The sequence below is a fragment of the Bubalus kerabau genome, chromosome 19 (genome assembly GCF_029407905.1).
Source record: "Bubalus kerabau isolate K-KA32 ecotype Philippines breed swamp buffalo chromosome 19, PCC_UOA_SB_1v2, whole genome shotgun sequence".
NCBI classification, from domain to species: Eukaryota; Metazoa; Chordata; class Mammalia; order Artiodactyla; family Bovidae; genus Bubalus; species Bubalus kerabau.
Window position 1 is genome coordinate 8,014,091 of NC_073642.1, and position 19,726 is coordinate 8,033,816.

Genomic DNA, 19,726 nt, shown 5'->3' on the forward strand with positions numbered 1-19,726 from the left:
TCCAAAGTTAGGATAGACAAAGGCCCAGATAGCTAAATTAGCATCTTTAAGGTTCTGAAGCATATTTACATTTAAAAAGAAAACCCTTTTACCCAGTAGGGATCTTTTAGGCACTTCAGTAGGCCTTGGGGATTCAGATATGAACATGATATTGAGGACAGGCATGAAAAATGGTTAACTGTAATACAACATGATCATTGCTATTAGAGAGGCTTGTCTAAGTCTTATGGTTTCACAGGTGGGTTCTGGACAATTTATTACATAAAGTGGGGAGTGCATAATATAAGATTGAGGTAAGGAAGGGTTTGTCATGGATGAGGGCAGGAAATGGTGAACATTACCTTCTCTTTTCCACTACAAATCTTATCACAGTCATCTTGCCCAGGATTAGCCCTGGGGCAAGTTACAAAAAGAGGAACCAAAACTGGAAGCACCAGAAACTGACAACAAAAGGGGAAGTGGGAACTCTTAGAAAAAAGAATTACTAGGCTAGAGACGCCCTTTCTCAGTGGTGGTTTTAAGATATCTAACAAACACAATACTGGAATGCAAAAATAGGAAGTCAAGAAATACCTGGCTGCTGCTAAGTCACTTCAGTCCTGTCCGACTCTGTGCGACCCCATAGATGGCAGCTCACCAGGCTCCCCCGTCCCTGGGATTCTCCTGGCAAGAACACTGGAGCGGGTTGCCATTTCCTTCTCCAAGGCATGAAAGTGAAAAGTGAAAGTGAAGTCGCTCAGTTGTGTCCAGACTCTTAGCGACCCCATGGACTACAGCCTACCAGGCTCCTCCATCCATGGGATTTTCCAGGCAAGAGTACTGGAGTGGGTTGCCATTGCCTTCTCCAAGAAATACCTGGAGTACCAGGCAAATTTGGCCTTGGAGTACAGAATGAGGCAGGGCAAAGGCTAACAGAATATTGCCAAGAGAACGCACTGGTCATAGCAAACAGCCTCTTCCAACAACACAAGAGAAGCCTCTACACACGGACATCACCAGATGGTCAATACCGAAATCAGATTGATTATATTCTTTTTGCAGTCAAAGATGTAGAAGCTCTATACAGTCAGTAAAAACAAGACCAGGAGCTGACTGTGGCTCAGATCATGAAGTCCTTATTGCCAAATTCAGACTTAAATTGAAGAAAGTAGGGAAAATCACTAGATTTAGGTCAGGTATGACCTAAATCAAATCCCTTATGATTATACGGTGGAAGTGAGGAATAGATTCAATAGATTAGATTTGACAGAGTGCCTGAAGAACTACGGATAGAGGTTCATGACATTGTACAGGAGGCAGGGATCAAGACCACCCTTAAGAAAAAGAAGTGCAAAAAGGCAAAATGGTTGTCTGAGAAGGCCTTACAAATAGCTGTGAAAAGAAGAGAAGCGAAAAGGAAAGATACCCATTTTAATGCAGAGTTCTAAAGAATAGCAAGGAGAGATAAGAAAGCCTTCCTCAGCGATCAATGCAAAGAAATAGAGGAAAACAACAGAATGGGAAAGACTAGAGATCTCTTCAAGAAAATTAGAGATACCGAGGGAACATTTCATGCAAAGATGAGCACAATAAAGGACAGAAATGGTATGGACCTAACAGAAGCAGAAGATGTGAAGAATAGATGGCAAGAATACACAGAAGAACTATACAAAAAAGACCTTCACGACCCAGATAATCACGATGGTGTGATCACTCACCTAGAGTCAGACATTCTGGAATGCAAAGTCCAGTGGGCCTTAGGAAGCATCACTATGAACAAAGCTAGTGGAGGTGATAGAATTTCAGTTGAGCTATTTCAAATCCTAAAAGATGATGCTGTGAAAGTGCTGCACTCAATATGCCAGCAAATTTGGAAAACTCAGCAGTGGCACAAAACTGGAAAAGGTCCGTTTTCATTCCAATCCCAAAGAAACTCAATGCCAAATAATGTTCAAACTACTGCTGCACAATTGCACTCATCTCACATGCTAGCAAAGTAATGCTCAAAATTCTCCAAGCCAGACTTTAACAGTATCTGAACCATGAACTTTCAGATGTTCAAGCTGAATTTAGAAAAGGCAGAGGAGCCACAGATCAAATTGTCAACATCTGCTGAATCATCGAAAAAGCAAGAGAGTTCTAGAAAAGCATCTACTTCTGCTTTATTGACTATGCCAAAGCCTTTGACTGTGTGGATCACAATAAACTGTGGGAAATTCTTCAAGAGATGGGAATACCAGACCACCTGACCTGCCTCCTAAGAAATCTGTATGCAGGTTAGGAAGCAACAGTTAGAGCTGGACATGGAACAAGAGACTGGTTCCAAATAGGGAAAGGAGTATGTCAGGGCTGTATATTGTCACCCTGTTTATTTAACTTATATGCAGAGTACATCATGCGAAATGCCTGGCTGGATGAAGGACAAGCTCGAATCAAGATTGCTGGCAGCAATATCAATAACCTCAGATGTGCAGATGACACAACCCTTATGGCAGAAAGTGAAGAACTAAAGAGCCTCTTGATGAAAGTGAAAGAGGAGAGTGAAAAAGTTGGCTTAAAACTCAACATTCAGAAAATTAAGATCATGGTATCTGGTCCCATCCCTTCATGACAAATAGATGGGGAAACAGTAGAAATAGTGGCAGACTTTATTTTTGAGGGGCTTCAAAATCACTGCAGATGGTGACTGCAGCCATGAAATTAAAAGACGCTTACCCACACAGCATATTAAAAAGCAGAGACATTGCTTTGCCAACAAAGGTCTTCTAGTCAAAGCTATCGTTTTTCCAGTAGTCATGTATGGATGCGATAGTTGGACTATAAAGAAAGTTGAGCAACGAAGAATTGATGCTTTTGAACTGTGGTGTTGGAGGAGACTCGAGAGTCCCTTGGACTGCAAGGAGATCCAACCAGTGCATCCTAAAGGAAATCAGACATGAATATTCTTTGGAAAGACTGATGCTGAAGCTGAAAGTCCAATACTCTGGCCACCTGATGCGAAGAATTGACTCATTTGAAAAGACCCCGATGCTGGGAAAGATTGAAGGTGGGAGGAGAAGGGGATGACAGAGGATGAGATAGATGGATGGCATTGCGAACTCAATGGAGATGAGCTTGATAAACTCTGATAAACTCTGGGAGTTGGTGATGGACAGGGAGGCCTGGTGTGCTGCAGTCCATGGGGTCACAAAGAGTCAGACACAACTGAGCAGCTGAACTGAACTGAAGTGAGCAAACAGAATAGATTTCTGCTGTGCGATTTTGTGGTTTCAGAGTAAGTCACAAAAGGCATTGTGGCTTTCTCTTTGGTGTTTCTCTTGGATCACTTCTTCAGGAAGACAACTCCTTTTTCACTAAGGCCCTAAAGCAGCTTTACTGGAGAGGAATGAGACCTCCAGCCAATATCCATGTGAGTAAACAGTCTTGGAAGCACCTCCGCAAACTCCAGGTCAAGTCTTCAGATTACTACAACTCTAAACTAAATATCCTGTTCCTTCTCCAAATTTTGCCCATTAATTTTACCATTCATCAATGGATCTTGTTTGTAACAATTATAACATAGTATTTACTTAGTGGTGATTTTCAATTACCATCTTTCTGACTACATTTATTAATTGGAATTCTTACGTAAGGAAGAATGATCCCTTCTCCCCCGTTTATTTTTTTTATTTTTATATTGGTATGGATTCAAGGACATTTATTTATTTTAAGGACTAAAAGCCCACTACCATTGTTGTTTATTGTGTTAGCTAAAATTTTCCAGTTTTGGCAACTAGGAACACTTAAAATTGGTCTTTTCATTCTTTAAACAAGTTTTCATCCTTCTTTGAGTATTGCCATACTTTCCAGGAGCAAAAGATATTCCAAGTTCAAACTGTACTTTCCCTGCTCTAGTCCTGAAATCAATTACTTCTCCAAGGAGCTTTAATTCTTTTAATTAAAGGAATTAAATTAAATTAAATTATGGGGTATGGTGTCTAGAAACCAACATCTGAATGCTAGATGTGTTCCTTACTATAAGAGTGCCACTGCTTCTAGGATCCATAAGTAGGCAGATTTACAAAACATATATATATATACCAACCCATGCATAATATTCAACTCTATTGTTGGAAGTGTACCTTCAGTATACATTCCAAGCAGTGGACTTGCTGGGTCAAAAGGTAAATACGTATATAGAGTCCTTGGTATTTCCCTCCAGAGGAATTACACCAGTTTGCATTCTCTTCATCATATATGAAAGCATTGGGTTTCCCACAGTCTCATCAACTTCTAAAACATGTTGTCTTATTTAAAACATTTTGTCATTTTCAATTTGTATTTCTCTCATTATTGATGTGAACATTTTTCAATATGAGGGTCATTTTTGCATTTTTTTGTGTGATTGTCAACATCTTATGTGTCTATTCTTTCACTTATGAGCAAAGCCTTAGTTTGAACATGTATTTTTTTCTTTTTCTTTTCTAGATTACAAAAGTGTCATAAGTTTACAGGACATTTGGAAAATACAGAACAAAGTTACATATAGTTCACTATATATTACAATAACTTTTAAGTAGATAAATTAGGATATTTAGTTACAGTTTCAGTATCAAACACTCAAAAATCAATAGAATGAATAGACAGAAAAGTAGAAGGATAAAGTAGACCTGAAAAGCACAGTGAATCAATTCAACATAATTAAGATTTATGTAATTTCAACACAATAGCACGAGAAAAATTCTATTCAACTTTCCATAGACTATAAACCAGAAGACAGTGGAACATATTCAGAGATAGCATAAGGTGTAAAAATTTCATGGTCTAAAGGTATTGAAATCATACAGAATCTGTTCTCTTATCACTGTGGAATTATGTTAGAAATCAGTACCAAAAGATATTTGAAAATAACCCACGTACTTTCAAGTACAATGTGACATTTAGCAACAGAGACCTTTGACTTAGCCACTGAAAGCCTCAATAAAGTTAAAAGACTGAAAAAACACAGAGGGTGATTGCAGTCAAGAAAGCATTTAAACAAGAAATTAATATCAAGGATACCTTACAAACCCCATGTATTTGGAAATTAAACATCCACTTTTAAATGATGGGTGTATCTGAGAGGTCATAACAAGGAAAATTAGAAAATATTTGTAACAGAGTAAAAACAAAAAGAATTAATCAGAATTTGTTGCATGCAGCTGAAGCTGTGCAGTGCAACTAAATACAATGTGGAATCTTGAATAAGGTATGAGAACAAATAATGGAAACTAGCATAAAATTCCATTAAATTTGAACAAACTCTGTACTTTAGTTAATAATATTGTATTACATGTTACTTTCTTGAGTTTTTTTTTTTTTTTAAACAACATAGTATTTCTTTATAGTCTCAGAACTGGAACAGAAGTTTCAAGCCTCATTCAATTTTCTTTTTAAATCACTCAAATAATAAGCTTTCTAGACTTTAGCAATAAAAACTCTAGTAGACTAGATGCCAGAATAAATGGAATTACATCAAAGTTTTGATTGACTATAAATTAGAACTAACATACAATTGCACTCATCTCATATGCTACTAAAGTAATGCTCAAAATTCTCCAAGCCAGGCTTCAACAATACATGAACCATGAATTTCCAGATGTTCAAGGTTTTAGAAAAGGCAGAGGAACCAGAGATCAAATTGCCAACATCTGCTGGATCATGGAAAAAGCAAGAGAGATCCAGAAAAACATCTATTTCTGCTTTATTGACTATGCCAAAGCCTTTGGCTGTGTGGATCACAATAAACTGTGGAAAATTCTGAAAGAGATGGGCATACCAGACCACCTGATCTGCCTCTTGGGAAATCTGTATGCAGGTCAGGAAGCAACAGTTAGAACTGGACATGGAACAACAAACTGGTTCCAAATAGGAAAAGGAGGACGTCAAGGCTGTATATTGTCACCCTGCTTATTTAACTTATATGCAGAGTACATCATGAGAAACGCTGGGCTGGAAGAAGCACAAGCTGGAATCAAGATTGCCGGGAGAAATATCAATCACCTCAGATATGCAGATGACACCACCCTTATGGCAGAAAGTGAAAAAGAACTAAAGAGCCTCTTGATGAAAGTAAAAGAGGAGAGTGAAAAAGTTGGCTTAAAGCTCAACATTCAGAAAACGAAGATCAGGGCATCTGGTCCCCTCACTTCATGGGAAATAGATGGGGAAACGTGGAAACAGTGGCTGACTTTATTTTTCTGGGCTCCAAAATCACTGCAGATGGTGACTGCAGCCATGAAATTAAAGGATGCTTACTCCTTGGAAGGGAAGTTATGACCAAGCTAGACAGCATATTAAAAAGCAGAGACATTACTTTGCCAACAAAGGTCCGTCTAGTCAAGGCTATGGTTTTTCCGGTGGTCATGTATGGATGTGAGAGTTGGACTGTGAAGAAAGCTGAGCGCCGAAGAATTGATGCTTTTGAACTGTGGTGTTGGAGAAGACTCTTGAGAGTCTCTTGGACTGCAAGGAGATCCAACCAGTCCATCCTAAAGGAGATCAGTCCTGAGCGTTCATTGAAAGGACTGATGTTGAGGCTGAAACTCCAATACTTTGGCCACCTGATGTGAAGAGCTGACTCATTTGAAAAGACTCTCATGCTGGGAAAGATTGAAGGTGGGAGGAGAAGGGGATGCCAGAGGATGAGATGGTTGGATGGCATCACCAACTCAATGGACATGAGTTTGAGTGAACTCTGGGTGTTGATGATGGACATGGAGGCCTGGTGTGCTGCAGTTCATGGGGTTGCAACGAGTCGGATACGACTGAGCAACTGAACTGAACTGAACTAAAGCATTACATTCAAACTTAGTCAAACAAGTAGAGCTAAAAATGTCAAATTTTTTAGCTAAGCAAAAACTCATTTCCTAAAATATATTATACATACTATACACACACACACATACCACACACAAAATCTTTTCTCCTATACTTGATAAAGGCTTGAACAAGAACAACAAAAAAAGAGAGAAACTGGAAAATAATAACTAAATGAAATGAGAGCACTGAATATGAAATAGAAAAAGTAAAACAAACTAAATGAAAGCAAAAGATCATCATACAGTGCAGTTGTTTTTAAATGTCACTGCTCTTAGAATCACATCTGGAGCTTTGAAGGAAAAAACACTACCTGGGCACTCAACAGTTTTCAAAAAAATTCCAAGATAATTCTAATGTGCATCTGGATTTTAAAAAGTGATATCAGGTTTTTCTATTAAATGGTAGTTTTAGTGATATAGAATTCTATTATTATCTGTTGACTAATCATAATACAATGGTATTAAATAATAAATAAATTACATAAATAAGTAAATAAATACATAAATAAATAAATTACATAATCACAACAGTAAAAGACATTTATCAGTTTTCACAATCAATAGTCAAAGAAGAAAATAAAAGATAATCACAACTGTAAGCCATAATGGAAACATTATAAACCAAAAAATATTAAATAATTACATACAATTTAGGGGGTTAAATAGAGGGATGTGCTAAATGGAAGTGCCTACATGCACATGTTTTCATCTACCCAGCCAGTCTATGTCTTTTGGTTGGTGCATTTAATCCATTTACATTAAGGTAATTATTAAAATATGGCAAGCCTCTAGTATTCCTGTCTGGAAAATCCCACAGAGGAGCCTGGCAGGCTACAGTCTATGGGGTCACAAGAGTGGGACATGACCCAGTGACCAAACAACAACAACAATGATCCTATTACTTTTCTTAACTGTTTCTGATTTTTTTGTAGGTCTTTTCCTTCTCTTTTGTTTCCTGCCTAAAGAGGTTTCTTTAGCATTTGTTGTAAAGCTGGTTTTGTGGCAGTGCTGCCCACCAGAGCAAGACTCAGTTTTTCCCACTACCAGTCCCTCCCCTCAGGAGGCTTACCCAAGCCTGTGAACCTCATCCAACAGACAGCAGACATAAGAAGCAACAGTTACAACCCCCAGTCCACCAGAATGAAAACCACATCAACAGAAAGCTAACCAAAATGAAAAGGCAGAGGATTATGTCCTAGATGAAGGGACAAGATAAAACCCCAGAAAAACAACTAAATGAAGTGGAAAGAGGCTGCCTTCTGAAAAAAGAATTCAGAATAATGATAGTGAATTCTTTATCTCGGAAAAAGAATGGAGAAGATGCAAGAAATGTTCGAGAAAGACCTAGAAGAATTAAAGAACAAACAGAGAGGGATAATACACTACAAGGAATCAAAAGCAGAATAACTGAGGCAGAAGAACAGATAAGTGACCTGAAGACAGAATGGTGGAAATCACTGCCACTAAACAGAATATAAAATAAAGAATGAAAAAAAAAAAAAAATGAAGACAGCCTAAGAAATCTCTGGGATGACATTAAACACACTAACATTTGCATCATAGGGGTCCCAGAAGGAGAAGAGAGAGAGAGAAAAGACCTGAGAAAATATTTGAAGAGATAACAGCTGAAAACTTCCTTAACACAGGAAAGGAAAAAGTCAACCAAGTCTAGGAAGCACAGAAAGTCCCAGGCAGGATAAACCCAAGGAGGAACACTCCAAGACACATAGTAATCAAACTGACAAAAATTAAAGATGAAGATAACATATTAAAAGCAATGAGGTAAAAATTACAAGTAACATAAAAGGGAACTCCCATAAGGTCATCAGCTGATTTCTCACCAGAAACTCTACAAGTCAGAAGGGAATGGAACAAAATATTTAAATTGATAAAAGGAAGAACATACAACCAAGAATACTCAGTAAGACTTTCATTCAGATTTGAAGGAGAAATCAAAAGCTTTACAGACATGCACATATGTTAAAATGGCATAATAGTGCCTAATCCCTCAACTTTATCAAGTTGTTAAAATTGAAGGTGAAAGTAATCTGTGAAATTTAAATGACTACACAGTATGTTGTTTAGGCATAAGAATTTTTAAATAATTGCCACAATAATATGTACTGCTACTTTAGTAAACATGTATAAACATATCTACTAGTATAAAAGGCTACAAATTTATAAAACACAGATGGGAAAAATATACATAGAATACCAGAATCTACTTGCCCTGAAAAAGTCCTCAAAATTTAACTAAAAATTCCTCTTTTATATTTTTTCACTATTTCTCTGATATGTATACAAACCCTTTCATTACATAAGAAATCTGCAGACTTTAAAGGCATACAGAAAAGTTTGAAATTTTTAAAAAACTGAAACTACACTGATAAAATACAAATGAACTCTGATCTGAAATATGCTTGTCAGAGCCCATAGGTAGGTAAAGATTCTTTATTTGAGTTGATGGATCAGTAAGGAGCGTATACTACTAATAATAATTAATAGAGCAGGAATACAATTTTGGAGTCAGAGAACTTGGATTTGAATCCTAGTTCTTCAATTTACTAAATGTATATCTTCAGTTTCCTCATCTGTAAAAAGAGCAAAATAATGTTGTCCCTTACTTTTAGTCTAACAAAGTTTATAAATTAACAAGCAGAATTCTTGGCATACATCCTTCTCCAGTATATGGCAGTTATTATTATTCTCATTACTAGCGACACATTTGGAAATATGTCCTACAGTACAAGGCCAATTAAGAGAGAATTCTCTTTGGCATGCAGCAAAAGGCACTCTTTTCTATACTTTATTTGCGCAGAATAGAGTTGGAGGCAACTGCCTCTGGAGACAGTGATTCATCTCCCTGAGCCAAGGACTCAAAGTGGGACATGACACAGGAAACAAATTGAATGGGGCTACATGTAACGATCAAAATACAAAGTTAAAGAAAAGCTGGCACTGGCTAGTTTTTCTATAGTTTAGTTTTCTTTCCTATCCTAGTTTTATGGGGGAAAAAAAATGAAGAGTTGATGATTTTAAAATAGTTTGGTTTAGACCTCATCTCAGGTTTTCAATATTCCAAAGATTTCTGTTTATACCTCCAGGCCAATTTGTGTATGGAATATAATTTTTTATATATGCCCGTAACAGGATGAATTGTTTTCTACTGAAGGTAAAAGAAAACATGAATCAACTGTGTTCAAAGCTATACTTTATACTTTATATACATTATATTTTATAATTATACATTATACTTTATATACATTATACTTTAACCAGTATAATGTCACACAGACACAAGTATTTAATACAGACATTCAAACTGTGCAAACAACACAATGTCAAATAGAGTAAGAAAAAGCAGTACTGAAATTACAAGATATCGTGGGCTTCGGACTCTGAAACCTGGCTTTTCCAATCAAACACTCCAAGCCAGTTACCTCCTCTGTGAAATGAAGGTAATAATACCTATGACATGAGCTTGTTATGAAGAGTCAACAATCTAGTCCCTTGAATAACAGCTGGTACTCAACATCTTAGTCTTTTACCTCCTTCCTGAATATAAAGTGAAGATCACAAAACAGAGTGGAGTCTAAAGAGAACCAGGCAATCCTCGCTTTAAGCTGACACAGCACAGCCTGCTGGCGAGGCAGACACCTAAACACTCAGCAAGGTCACAGGCTATACAGGCAGGGCTGTGGCAGCCTCTTGAGAGTGTACTCTCGCCAAGCCCGTCAGCTGGCAAAACCCCAAGCACAATGGAATGACATTTTTAATCATGATGCTCTTGAAATGTTAAGTATTTTCTGCAAGAAAAAGCTTTGAGCTATTTCTCTATTCTTATAACAGAAAATCTTCACTCAGGAATTAACTTTGGAAGAGATCATTAATTTACCAGCTAATAAGCTGTTTCTCCCATTAATTTCAATGGACCAAGAGTTTTCAATAAATAATACTGGATATTGCAGTAATACTTTTAAGTTCCTGTGCAAAAAGTGCTCTGTACATGAATTTTATAAATCAAGGAAGTTGTCCATGTGCATAGATGTTAAAGCAACAAAGAACTTTTTCATGTGGCTTTTTAAAGTGCTGTTCTGTGTCTAAAATGCTTCCCTTTTTTTCTTTCAGACTCAGAGATCAAAGTATTGTTACTTAAAAATTAGCAAAAGCTAGCAGTCCTGCATAAACTCCAATTCTCTTTCTCTCTCTGTTTTGACTTCAAGGGCCTGGCATATGCAGTCCACATGGCTGAAGAAGGAACAAAAAGCTCCTGTGTGTCGAGGCTACTGCTCTTTTAACCATACTGCAGAAGCAGGCACAGGAGGACAGCACACGCCAGACCAAACAGGATCTGTTTACTGCACAATGACCAGCATGAAACTCATTTATTTTATCAAAAGGTGAATGATGTATTCTATTCAACAAAATTACGGGGCAATGGAAACCAGAACATGAAAGCAATAGACTGAAGTAGGCTGTTTGGAATGGTCCATCAATGTTATTCCAATTACCATGGTTCAGTAAACCAGATTATTAGTCACAATCACATTTTTATTTACTATAAAATCTGGGTTGCTTCACAATGAATTCAGAATAATTTACAGTGTATTCCCAAATCATCTTTAAAACTAAGTCCCTACATGATGCATTTGACACAGAACTTTTTGATTACTTTTTCAGAATCATTAATTATTTAAAGTGCTAGTTTCTCTAAATAGACATACACATACAACCATTTAATCTTTTACATAATCATATTCTTTCTGGTCTATTCAACTTTTACTAAATAATATTTCACAGTGAATTATGATTTAATTATGATTTAATACTTTACACAAGTAGATTGTCAATGTTAAAATAAATTGATTTCAATGAATCTGAATAACTGAAGGCTTTCTCTGCAGTTGGTTTCAATATTCAAGCAGCAGCATCTCTATTTGCATTGCACAGTCAAGTAATAGAGACATTATTACACGCAATGGGCATGACACTGTGCTAGATGCCTAGGGTACAAAAGTGAAGACACACACTGCACCAACCCTTTCTTACCACCAACCCTTTCTTACCATCTAGTCAAACAATAAAGGTAGTTTATGTTGATTGGGTGCTTATGTAGTATTTATGAGTGATACAAGTGTTTTAAATAGATCTTACTTAATTCTCACAATAGTTCTATGAAGTAGGTATTAACATTACCCCATTACTGAGACTTAGACAAGCTAAATAGCCTTTCTAAGCTCAAGATCAGACAGCTATTAAATGGTAGAGCTGGAATTTAAAAGGATGTCTGGGACCTCTCTGGAGGTCCAGAGGTTAAAACTCTGCACTTCCACTTCAGGGGTTGTGGATTCAATCCCTGGTCGGGGAACATAAGATCCCACATGCCATGCAGTGCAGCAGAAATAAATGAATAAAAGCATGGGAGGGAGGAGGGAGGAGGGTTCAGGATGGGGAACACATGTATACCTGTGCCGGATTCATTTTGATATTTGGCAAAACTAATACAATTATGTAAAGTTTAAAAAATAAAAAAAAATAAAAAAAAAAAGAAATGCAAAAAAAAAAAAAAAGCATGCCTGTCTCCTTAACCATGATATTACTTAAGCCGCCTCCCTTAACAGATCATTTCCGTACAAGCAGGGCCCCCCTACATAACACAGGAAGTAACACTACCTAGCAGATGGCATGGGTGCAGTGGGCACCTGAGGACAGGCTTGCCCAAACATCCAGGTGTGATACCAGGAGACACTGACAAGGAGCTAAATGATGAACAAAATATCCCTCCACTTTTGTTAAAAGATCAGATAAGTGGTGGGGTGGTTCTGACTTACAGATTTAGGACAGCAATTTCAAGAAATACCAAGAATTCCTTCAGAGAAGATCCTAGAGGAGTCTTGAGGCTGACTGTCCAGAACAGGCTTGGGAACTATACAGGAGCACTTCTTCCAGCCAGGGGAGCTAGCACGGAGAGCAAAACATCTTCACTCTGCATCTGACCGTCAGCTCTTGCTCAGCTGGACTAGAACCTGTTCTCTTTTTCCCCAATTTAAGAACTTGATTGAAAACTATGACTGACTCTTGTCAACTGACAACATCTTCCAGACTTTGCTTGTACCGCACATTCTTGTCACTATTTAAAAAAACAAATTAACAAAAACTTTGCTGGCAGAGATTCTGCTCATGAATCTAGCCCTCACACTACTTATTTTGGTTCCACATCTGTATCTTTTTAAGAATGAGTAGTAATTCTTTTTCCTAATTGATAGTTGAGGAAAACAGTTTCAGTTTTTTCATATTAATCATTGCCTACCCCAAACCCTATTCCAAAAACTTTGAGAAAAATACACACTTGTCCCTTTAAAGCCCACCTACTCTAGGTGAACTTTCCTCTTCATACATTAGCACAGGAAAAGTCAGTGTCTGCCCACACTAGAGAAGCCATATTAAATAATCCTATCAACTCTATCATATTAAATAATCCTGTTTACACCCTAAGAAAACCTTAAGGCAAGAGTAAAGGTCTGAAATGATGAAAAAATAAAGCAGAGGGGATTCATTAAGATAGTGGAAAAAGTCAGATGAGTAAGTCACACCAGGATGCAAATTTTTCTTAAATAAATACTTGCAAAGAAAGGAGCTCAAAAGAAGAATTGAACACCCTCTTTCTTGAAAAAATACACATTCCAGAGTTACAACTTTGCTCCTGAAATAGGGTCTATATAAACTTCAGTTAATAGAAAATGTCTCTCTCATTTCTTCCCACTACTAGTTTTTGAACCTTGTTTTCAAGCCTTTCTTTTCTCCTTTTTCATTATGCCTTTGATTGGAGACCTGCCCAACAATCCCTACAGAACATGATTTTGGGTCCCTCCTTGGAAAGCAGAAGATACCTTCTACTCAAACGTAAGACTGATTCCAACCTCTGGGCTTCTGGTCTGAACCAGAAAAAAACATTTTAGCACTGAAACGTATTTAAGGCTACAAACTTTGCAGATTATTCCCATTAAACAATGACCTCAATGCAGTATTTCTTCAAGCTGCAGATCAAATGCATTCCACGGTTCAGTAAAGCACAGTTTACATTCATCTGAGATTAAGGAATTATTAACTGGTTTCCATCTGGTGTCCATACCGGAGTTTAAGTTTGAACAGCTTCACTTTGTGGATTTAAATATTTTCTTAAAAAACAGTAAACAGCAATTCTTTTCCTGACCTTCTAAGCAGATACAGAGAAAGCAAGAATGAGAAGCAATAGTGAAAATAAGTGTACTTAAAAAATTGTGTCATTTATATACCATTTGCAACAACAACAAAAAGATTTCAGCATGGACTTTGAAAGTACCTACAAACTACTTTCTAAAATTGCACTGATACTTGGCATAAACTTTTTTTTCACCCTACACAACGTATCCTATTCCTACAAAGGAAAAATGACTACAGCTACCACAGAAACTAGAGTAATCTCCTGTTATGTGATAAAAAGCACACTTTTGTATCCCTATAAAAGTTACAGGATATAGCCCACAGTAATAAGAAGCTATCATTTTACTCACAGCCCAAGTCCTTGGCACACAGAATAACTTTTCCTGAGAAAATAAATACTTTACTACCAGAATGTCCAAGGAACAACAACTCTTGGACTGATTTAGGAACATGAATAATTTCCCAATAGTAGGAAGCTATTTTCTCACTAATTTTTAGGCTTACGACATGGGAGTCCACACACCAGCATACTCTGTTAATCTCAGCGTCACTTGCCAAATGTTTTTGGTTAAGAATTCATTCACTGTTTTCTAAATTAATACTCAGAAATTCCACCTGCCATCGTGGGTGCAACTTTTGTTATCTTAAACTACAGAAGTTCCTGACGTTGAGTTTAGCTGACACAGCACTTCCTGGGGGCTAACTAAAGAATGCTCTTCCATAATCAATTTGTACACGGGCAACCTCACAGAACTTGTATCTATTATTCAACATGAAATAAGTTGTAGACATTACTGAATAATGGTTTATTAATTATGCAAGAGCAAAAATTAACTAGATTTACTGCAAGAGCAGTAAATCTAGTTAAAAAAAAAAAACACCTTAGGGGGAAAAATCCTTTTCTTTGTATTTTCCTATATTTTCAGAAGCCCAGAGGAGAGTCACATCTTTATGAGCTATTTAGTCTACAGAGCTATACTGAATCAACAAGACCTCTATTAAATCTCATAGCACAAGGCTCACGTGATTAATTTCCTTTCCTCCTCACTGACAGTCAGCAGTGGGAACAGAGCTTCTGTGTGTACACTAGTCTGTCACTCAGCTGTCATGGTATAGCTATAACAGGAACATCCTCCTTTCTTGATACAACTTTTCATCTTAAAAAGAACACACTCCATGGGTGTTAATGATTTAGATAGAATTATAAGTGATTTAAATCATCTGTACTATAGCTTCTGTAACTGCTTTATGAAGAGGCTATAATCTGACATAAAAGTCCCATTAAAAAAACTGTCTTGTCCTGAAAACTGCTTTGTCCAAAGTTCTGTGGCAAGAAACTGAATTCAGTAAGTAGCTCTCCTCCGATTACAGGCAGAGATATCAAAGATATTAAAGATATTTCATAAGCACTCAGCTCCTACATTAGAATCATGGTTAAACATAGGAGTCTTCTATCTGAAACCTTGAGTTGTGTGTATGTGTATTTACATTGTATCTGACTTAACTACATTACAAAGGCGTCCCTATATGCTGTTTTCAACAATTCAGTTCTCTGAGGAAAGTTGGTGTGAGCAGGTGCCTGCTCGTTTTACCCTGTCCTGTACAGTTCTTAGCATTAGACAGTTTTGTATTAGAAAGGAGTTGAAGGAAAGGTTTCAAGCACACAGAGTCCATGGAAGGAAGGACAGCTATGAACTTATTTTCTTCCTAAAGACTTAATTAAATTCCCTTTCTAAATCTACCTTCTATGGTGTTAAAGACAAAAAAATCAAAAACCATAATCAGACTGAGAAGATTGCTGATACTTTTGTCAGCTTCAACTTCATCTTCACAGAGTACGTGGTCTCTGCTCTCCTGAAGCCCTCTGGGCAACCTCACCCTGTAGCTCTCTGGTTGTCTCATCCACTTCTTCACAAAGACCATGCAACCCACCAGTGAAGAAAGGCCCCCAGAGCTTGTCTCAGTTATCTGGCCCTTTACTCATGCTGTTCTCAAAGAACCCGGTCTGAGACCAGGGCAGAGCACTGATCCAGGCAGCCTGCTTCCTTCTCACTGGACGGTCTTCACCAGATCCTCCTGCCTGTATGACTTTCTAGTAGAGAGGAAAGCCTGCCCACAGGCCTGTGTCCGGCCACGGCTGAGAGCCTCATGAGATGGGATGGTGCCCTGGGGAGTGTGGAAGCTGCTTCCGCATCTTTGGCTGTCCACGGTCCCAGGATCGAGAGTTATGGAGAGCTTGAATGTTGGGAGGGACCCTGCTCAGAACCCAGTGCAGACCTTCTTGCCTGTCTTCGATAACATATTAACAAGTTCAGCAAGGCTTTGGGGGCGACAAGAAGCCTCGAGATAGAAACTAACCGGTAAGGCTCTCCTCACCACTGAACACAGTGCTGAAGAAGAGATGTCCACGTCCATAGCCACAACAGCACTCAACACGGTATATAGAGAAGATGCCTCAGGGCATAAGGGAGGTGTCAAAGCAGAAAGCAGCCTGGCAAAGTGCAGTGGACTCTACCCTCCACCCACAGCCATTTCTATCGCCTTGCACCAGCCACTGCCACTCGGGTCAGCTGCTGTGTCCCCACACCCCCTGGCACCTCAGATGTTAACAGTGGTCAGCCATCTGCAGGGACGGCTTCCCTCTCTTTTCCCAACACCCCTGTCATCCCAGCACATGCTGTACTGTGTCCCTGGTGAAACAACAGGTAGGAATGAGCAGAACTGACTAGGGGGATGAGGAGTCACGGCTGGAGGAGATAAAAAACAGTTATCTTATGTACCTTCAACATAACTCTAAACTAAGCAGGATAAATGTTATCATTTCTGGTTCCAGATAAGGAAAATGAAGCTGAGAGAGGTTTTGGTGATTTCCTCCAAGTAATGCTCTATGAAGTGATGGAGACAGTCTAGAACTTGTGTCTTTGGATTTGTAACTTGGTATTTGTCCACTATAACTGTTCTACAAACTGTGGTTTATGCAGCAGGGGTACATTTATTTTCTAATATCAATTTATATTCAATAATTTGCTCACTTGAAAGAAAGCTCTGATTTCTTAGGAATGTAGCTTGCTTCTGAAATGGTTTTACTTTAGTTTCTTCAGTTTAAAAAAGAATTTAATTACGTTTATAGAAAAGTAATCTTCTTAAATTGGATAATTATTTATTACTCAAACTGATGCTCATGTCTCTCCTAATTTTCAATTCTCTCAGGATTTAAGTTTTCTTAAAGATATTATTTATTGAAAATAATTTGTGCACTGTATTATGATAGAAAATATTTCCTTTCAGGGACTAGTAAATTATTCACTTCATTGCTCTCAAGATAAATTATTCATTTTAAAAATGCTTTTATGAATAATATCATATGATGCTTATTCTGACAGTTTAGGGTTCTGTGGGGCTTCAAATTTTAATTTTTTTAAATGGCAGTTCTGTTCCTTACAAGTTAACAAAATAATCCAATTCTCAGTGAATATTAATGCATTATTTTATTAAAGGCCTGTGTTCTTTAACACATCTTATATTGAAATGGGCTACTACAGAAATCTATAGTACACACTACGTTATTTATTAGCCAGGGTGACATTTCTAGCTCAGCAGGCAGTTCAAAACTCTTTAAAATTGTCTAGTCTGGTTGTCCGGCAATACTAATCATTAGGATACTCAATGACATTTTTTCTACATGGAAGCTAACATCTAAGAAGATATATTTGCACAGTAGCTATTCTTTCATCTTGCTCAATACCACTTGTCAATTTTATAGTTTTATATATATAAAATATACATATATAATACCTATTTGCATATTATATATATACATACATTTTAATTCCTTTCTCTGAGTAAATCATCTCATATTTCATATTTTTTTCTAAATAAATTTTTAACACAGGTTATTTTAACATATGAAATCCATAACAGAAATAAACTTTATTTGTTAACTGGGAATGATGCTTTGTTCATTGCAAAAATGAATTTAGAGAAGCATCTTCAACATAAACACAATAAAGGAAACTAATCCTTCCCAGTCAAGGAAACAAAGGCTTTCCATCTTATTCTTTAGATGTTTTACATTGCCATACAAATAGGATTACTTACCAAGTGGCAAAAATGCAAGACGGTTTCCAGCCATGGAAAGCTCATTGAGGCTGGGCAGCTGGCAGAGGTGGCGCGGCACACACCATAGACGATTTCGGTCCACAGTGAGGTACTGCAGAGAAAGGCACAGGTGAAGCCTCTCGGGTAAAGTTAGCAAACGATTGGTAGAAATGTCTAGTGTCTGCAGCTCCTTCAAATCGCCAACCTCTACAACCAAAATCAAAATTAAGATAAATTGCATCCTGATTAAATGAATTAATTAAATAAATAAAATAAATCAATACTGTAACAGTTCAACTAAATAAATTTAGTAGCTGGTACTACTTCCACAGACATGAATACTGACTGAAGTGCAGGATTTAGGTCCAGCAGGCAAATAATCCAACCTAAGTAGATATCTTTAAATTAGTCTGCCAGAATTTTTTTAACAGGGGAAAAGTGCTGGCATGGAGAAAGGAGAAACACAAAGCGATGAATCTGAGCCAAGTCTGTTACTATGGCTTCTGCTTCCTGATGAATCAAACAGTCACTGCAAATGTGAAAGAACAATTACAATCACTTCATGGTATCTGGTTCTTGCTACTTTAGTGGTTTTTTACCTTCTACTGAAGTAGATAGTAGGAGACTTAAAAATATATATATTACAGTATCCCATAAGTGCACCTTGTTCATGTGAACTAAGTAGAACATTTCTGGAGTAAGCACGAGGATAGCTTTTGAAATTTTCACCACAGTAAAAATTATGGTAATAATATGCAATTATTGTAACATTTTTAGATATTGTCCAGCTGTGTGGTTCCTCTTTTAAAGCCCAAAATGTACATTTCCTATGAAGATTCACTTTAATTCCACCCAAAGGAAATCCTCCCATTTAACTCCAATATTCCTTTATTACTGGTGCCTATATTTGTAATCTATTCCATGACAAGTACAATTATGTCCCCGTCATACACTAACTGACCACAGCTGAAGGTGGGCGGGAGGGGAGCTCTTTACAAGGTATATCTATCCTTTTCAGGGAAAACCACCAGGAAGCATTCAGAGCAAAGGAAGTTCTGCTAACCAGTCTCTACGGGAAGGACGTGACTCTATCCAGGACTGCACACCTCACTCGAGGCTCTACAGGGAGCACTGTGCAGGACAAGTCTGCTTCTCTCATTCATGGGACTCCCACGCTGAAGACCATGGTAATGCCCTCTCTCACTTATCTAACCTGACCTGTTGTACAAGTTGTTCCTCTCAGGTTAAGGTTTCTCGTGATCGGGCCACTTGAACACATCCCTCCGGACACATTCCAGTTTGTTCAGGCCTTGGATTATTGTGAGCAATGCCTTCTCCATAGGAGAGAAAATCTTCTGCCCTCTTAGATGTCCAATTGCACAGATTAGCTTTTCTTATTGGCAAACAGCTTGGCAAACTATGGCTCACAGGCAAAATCGGACCCACGGTCCACTTTTGTAATGCATGCAAGCTAAGACTGGTCATTTTTAAGGGTGGTGAAAGTCAACAACAATGATAAGAACAACAACTACATATACACATATATGTATGTGTGTGTATATATATGACAGAGACTATAGGTGGCCTGCAAAGCCTAAAAATATTTA

General features: G+C 37.6%; 1 protein-coding gene across 6 annotated transcripts in view; it reads right to left on the reverse strand.

Moving 5' to 3' along the window:
- Nucleotides 1–19,726, reverse strand: part of LRRC28 (leucine rich repeat containing 28) — a 197,652-nt gene that overhangs the window by 62,707 nt on the left and 115,219 nt on the right. For 5 of the 6 annotated variants that reach the window (XM_055556411.1, XM_055556412.1, XM_055556414.1 and 2 more), the window contains exon 6: nucleotides 18,120–18,326. The exons of the other annotated variant lie outside the window; for it this stretch is intronic. In XM_055556411.1, coding sequence (XP_055412386.1) covers nucleotides 18,120–18,326 — 207 coding nt within the window. The remainder of the gene's footprint in view (nucleotides 1–18,119; nucleotides 18,327–19,726) is intronic. 6 annotated transcript variants of the gene reach the window in all.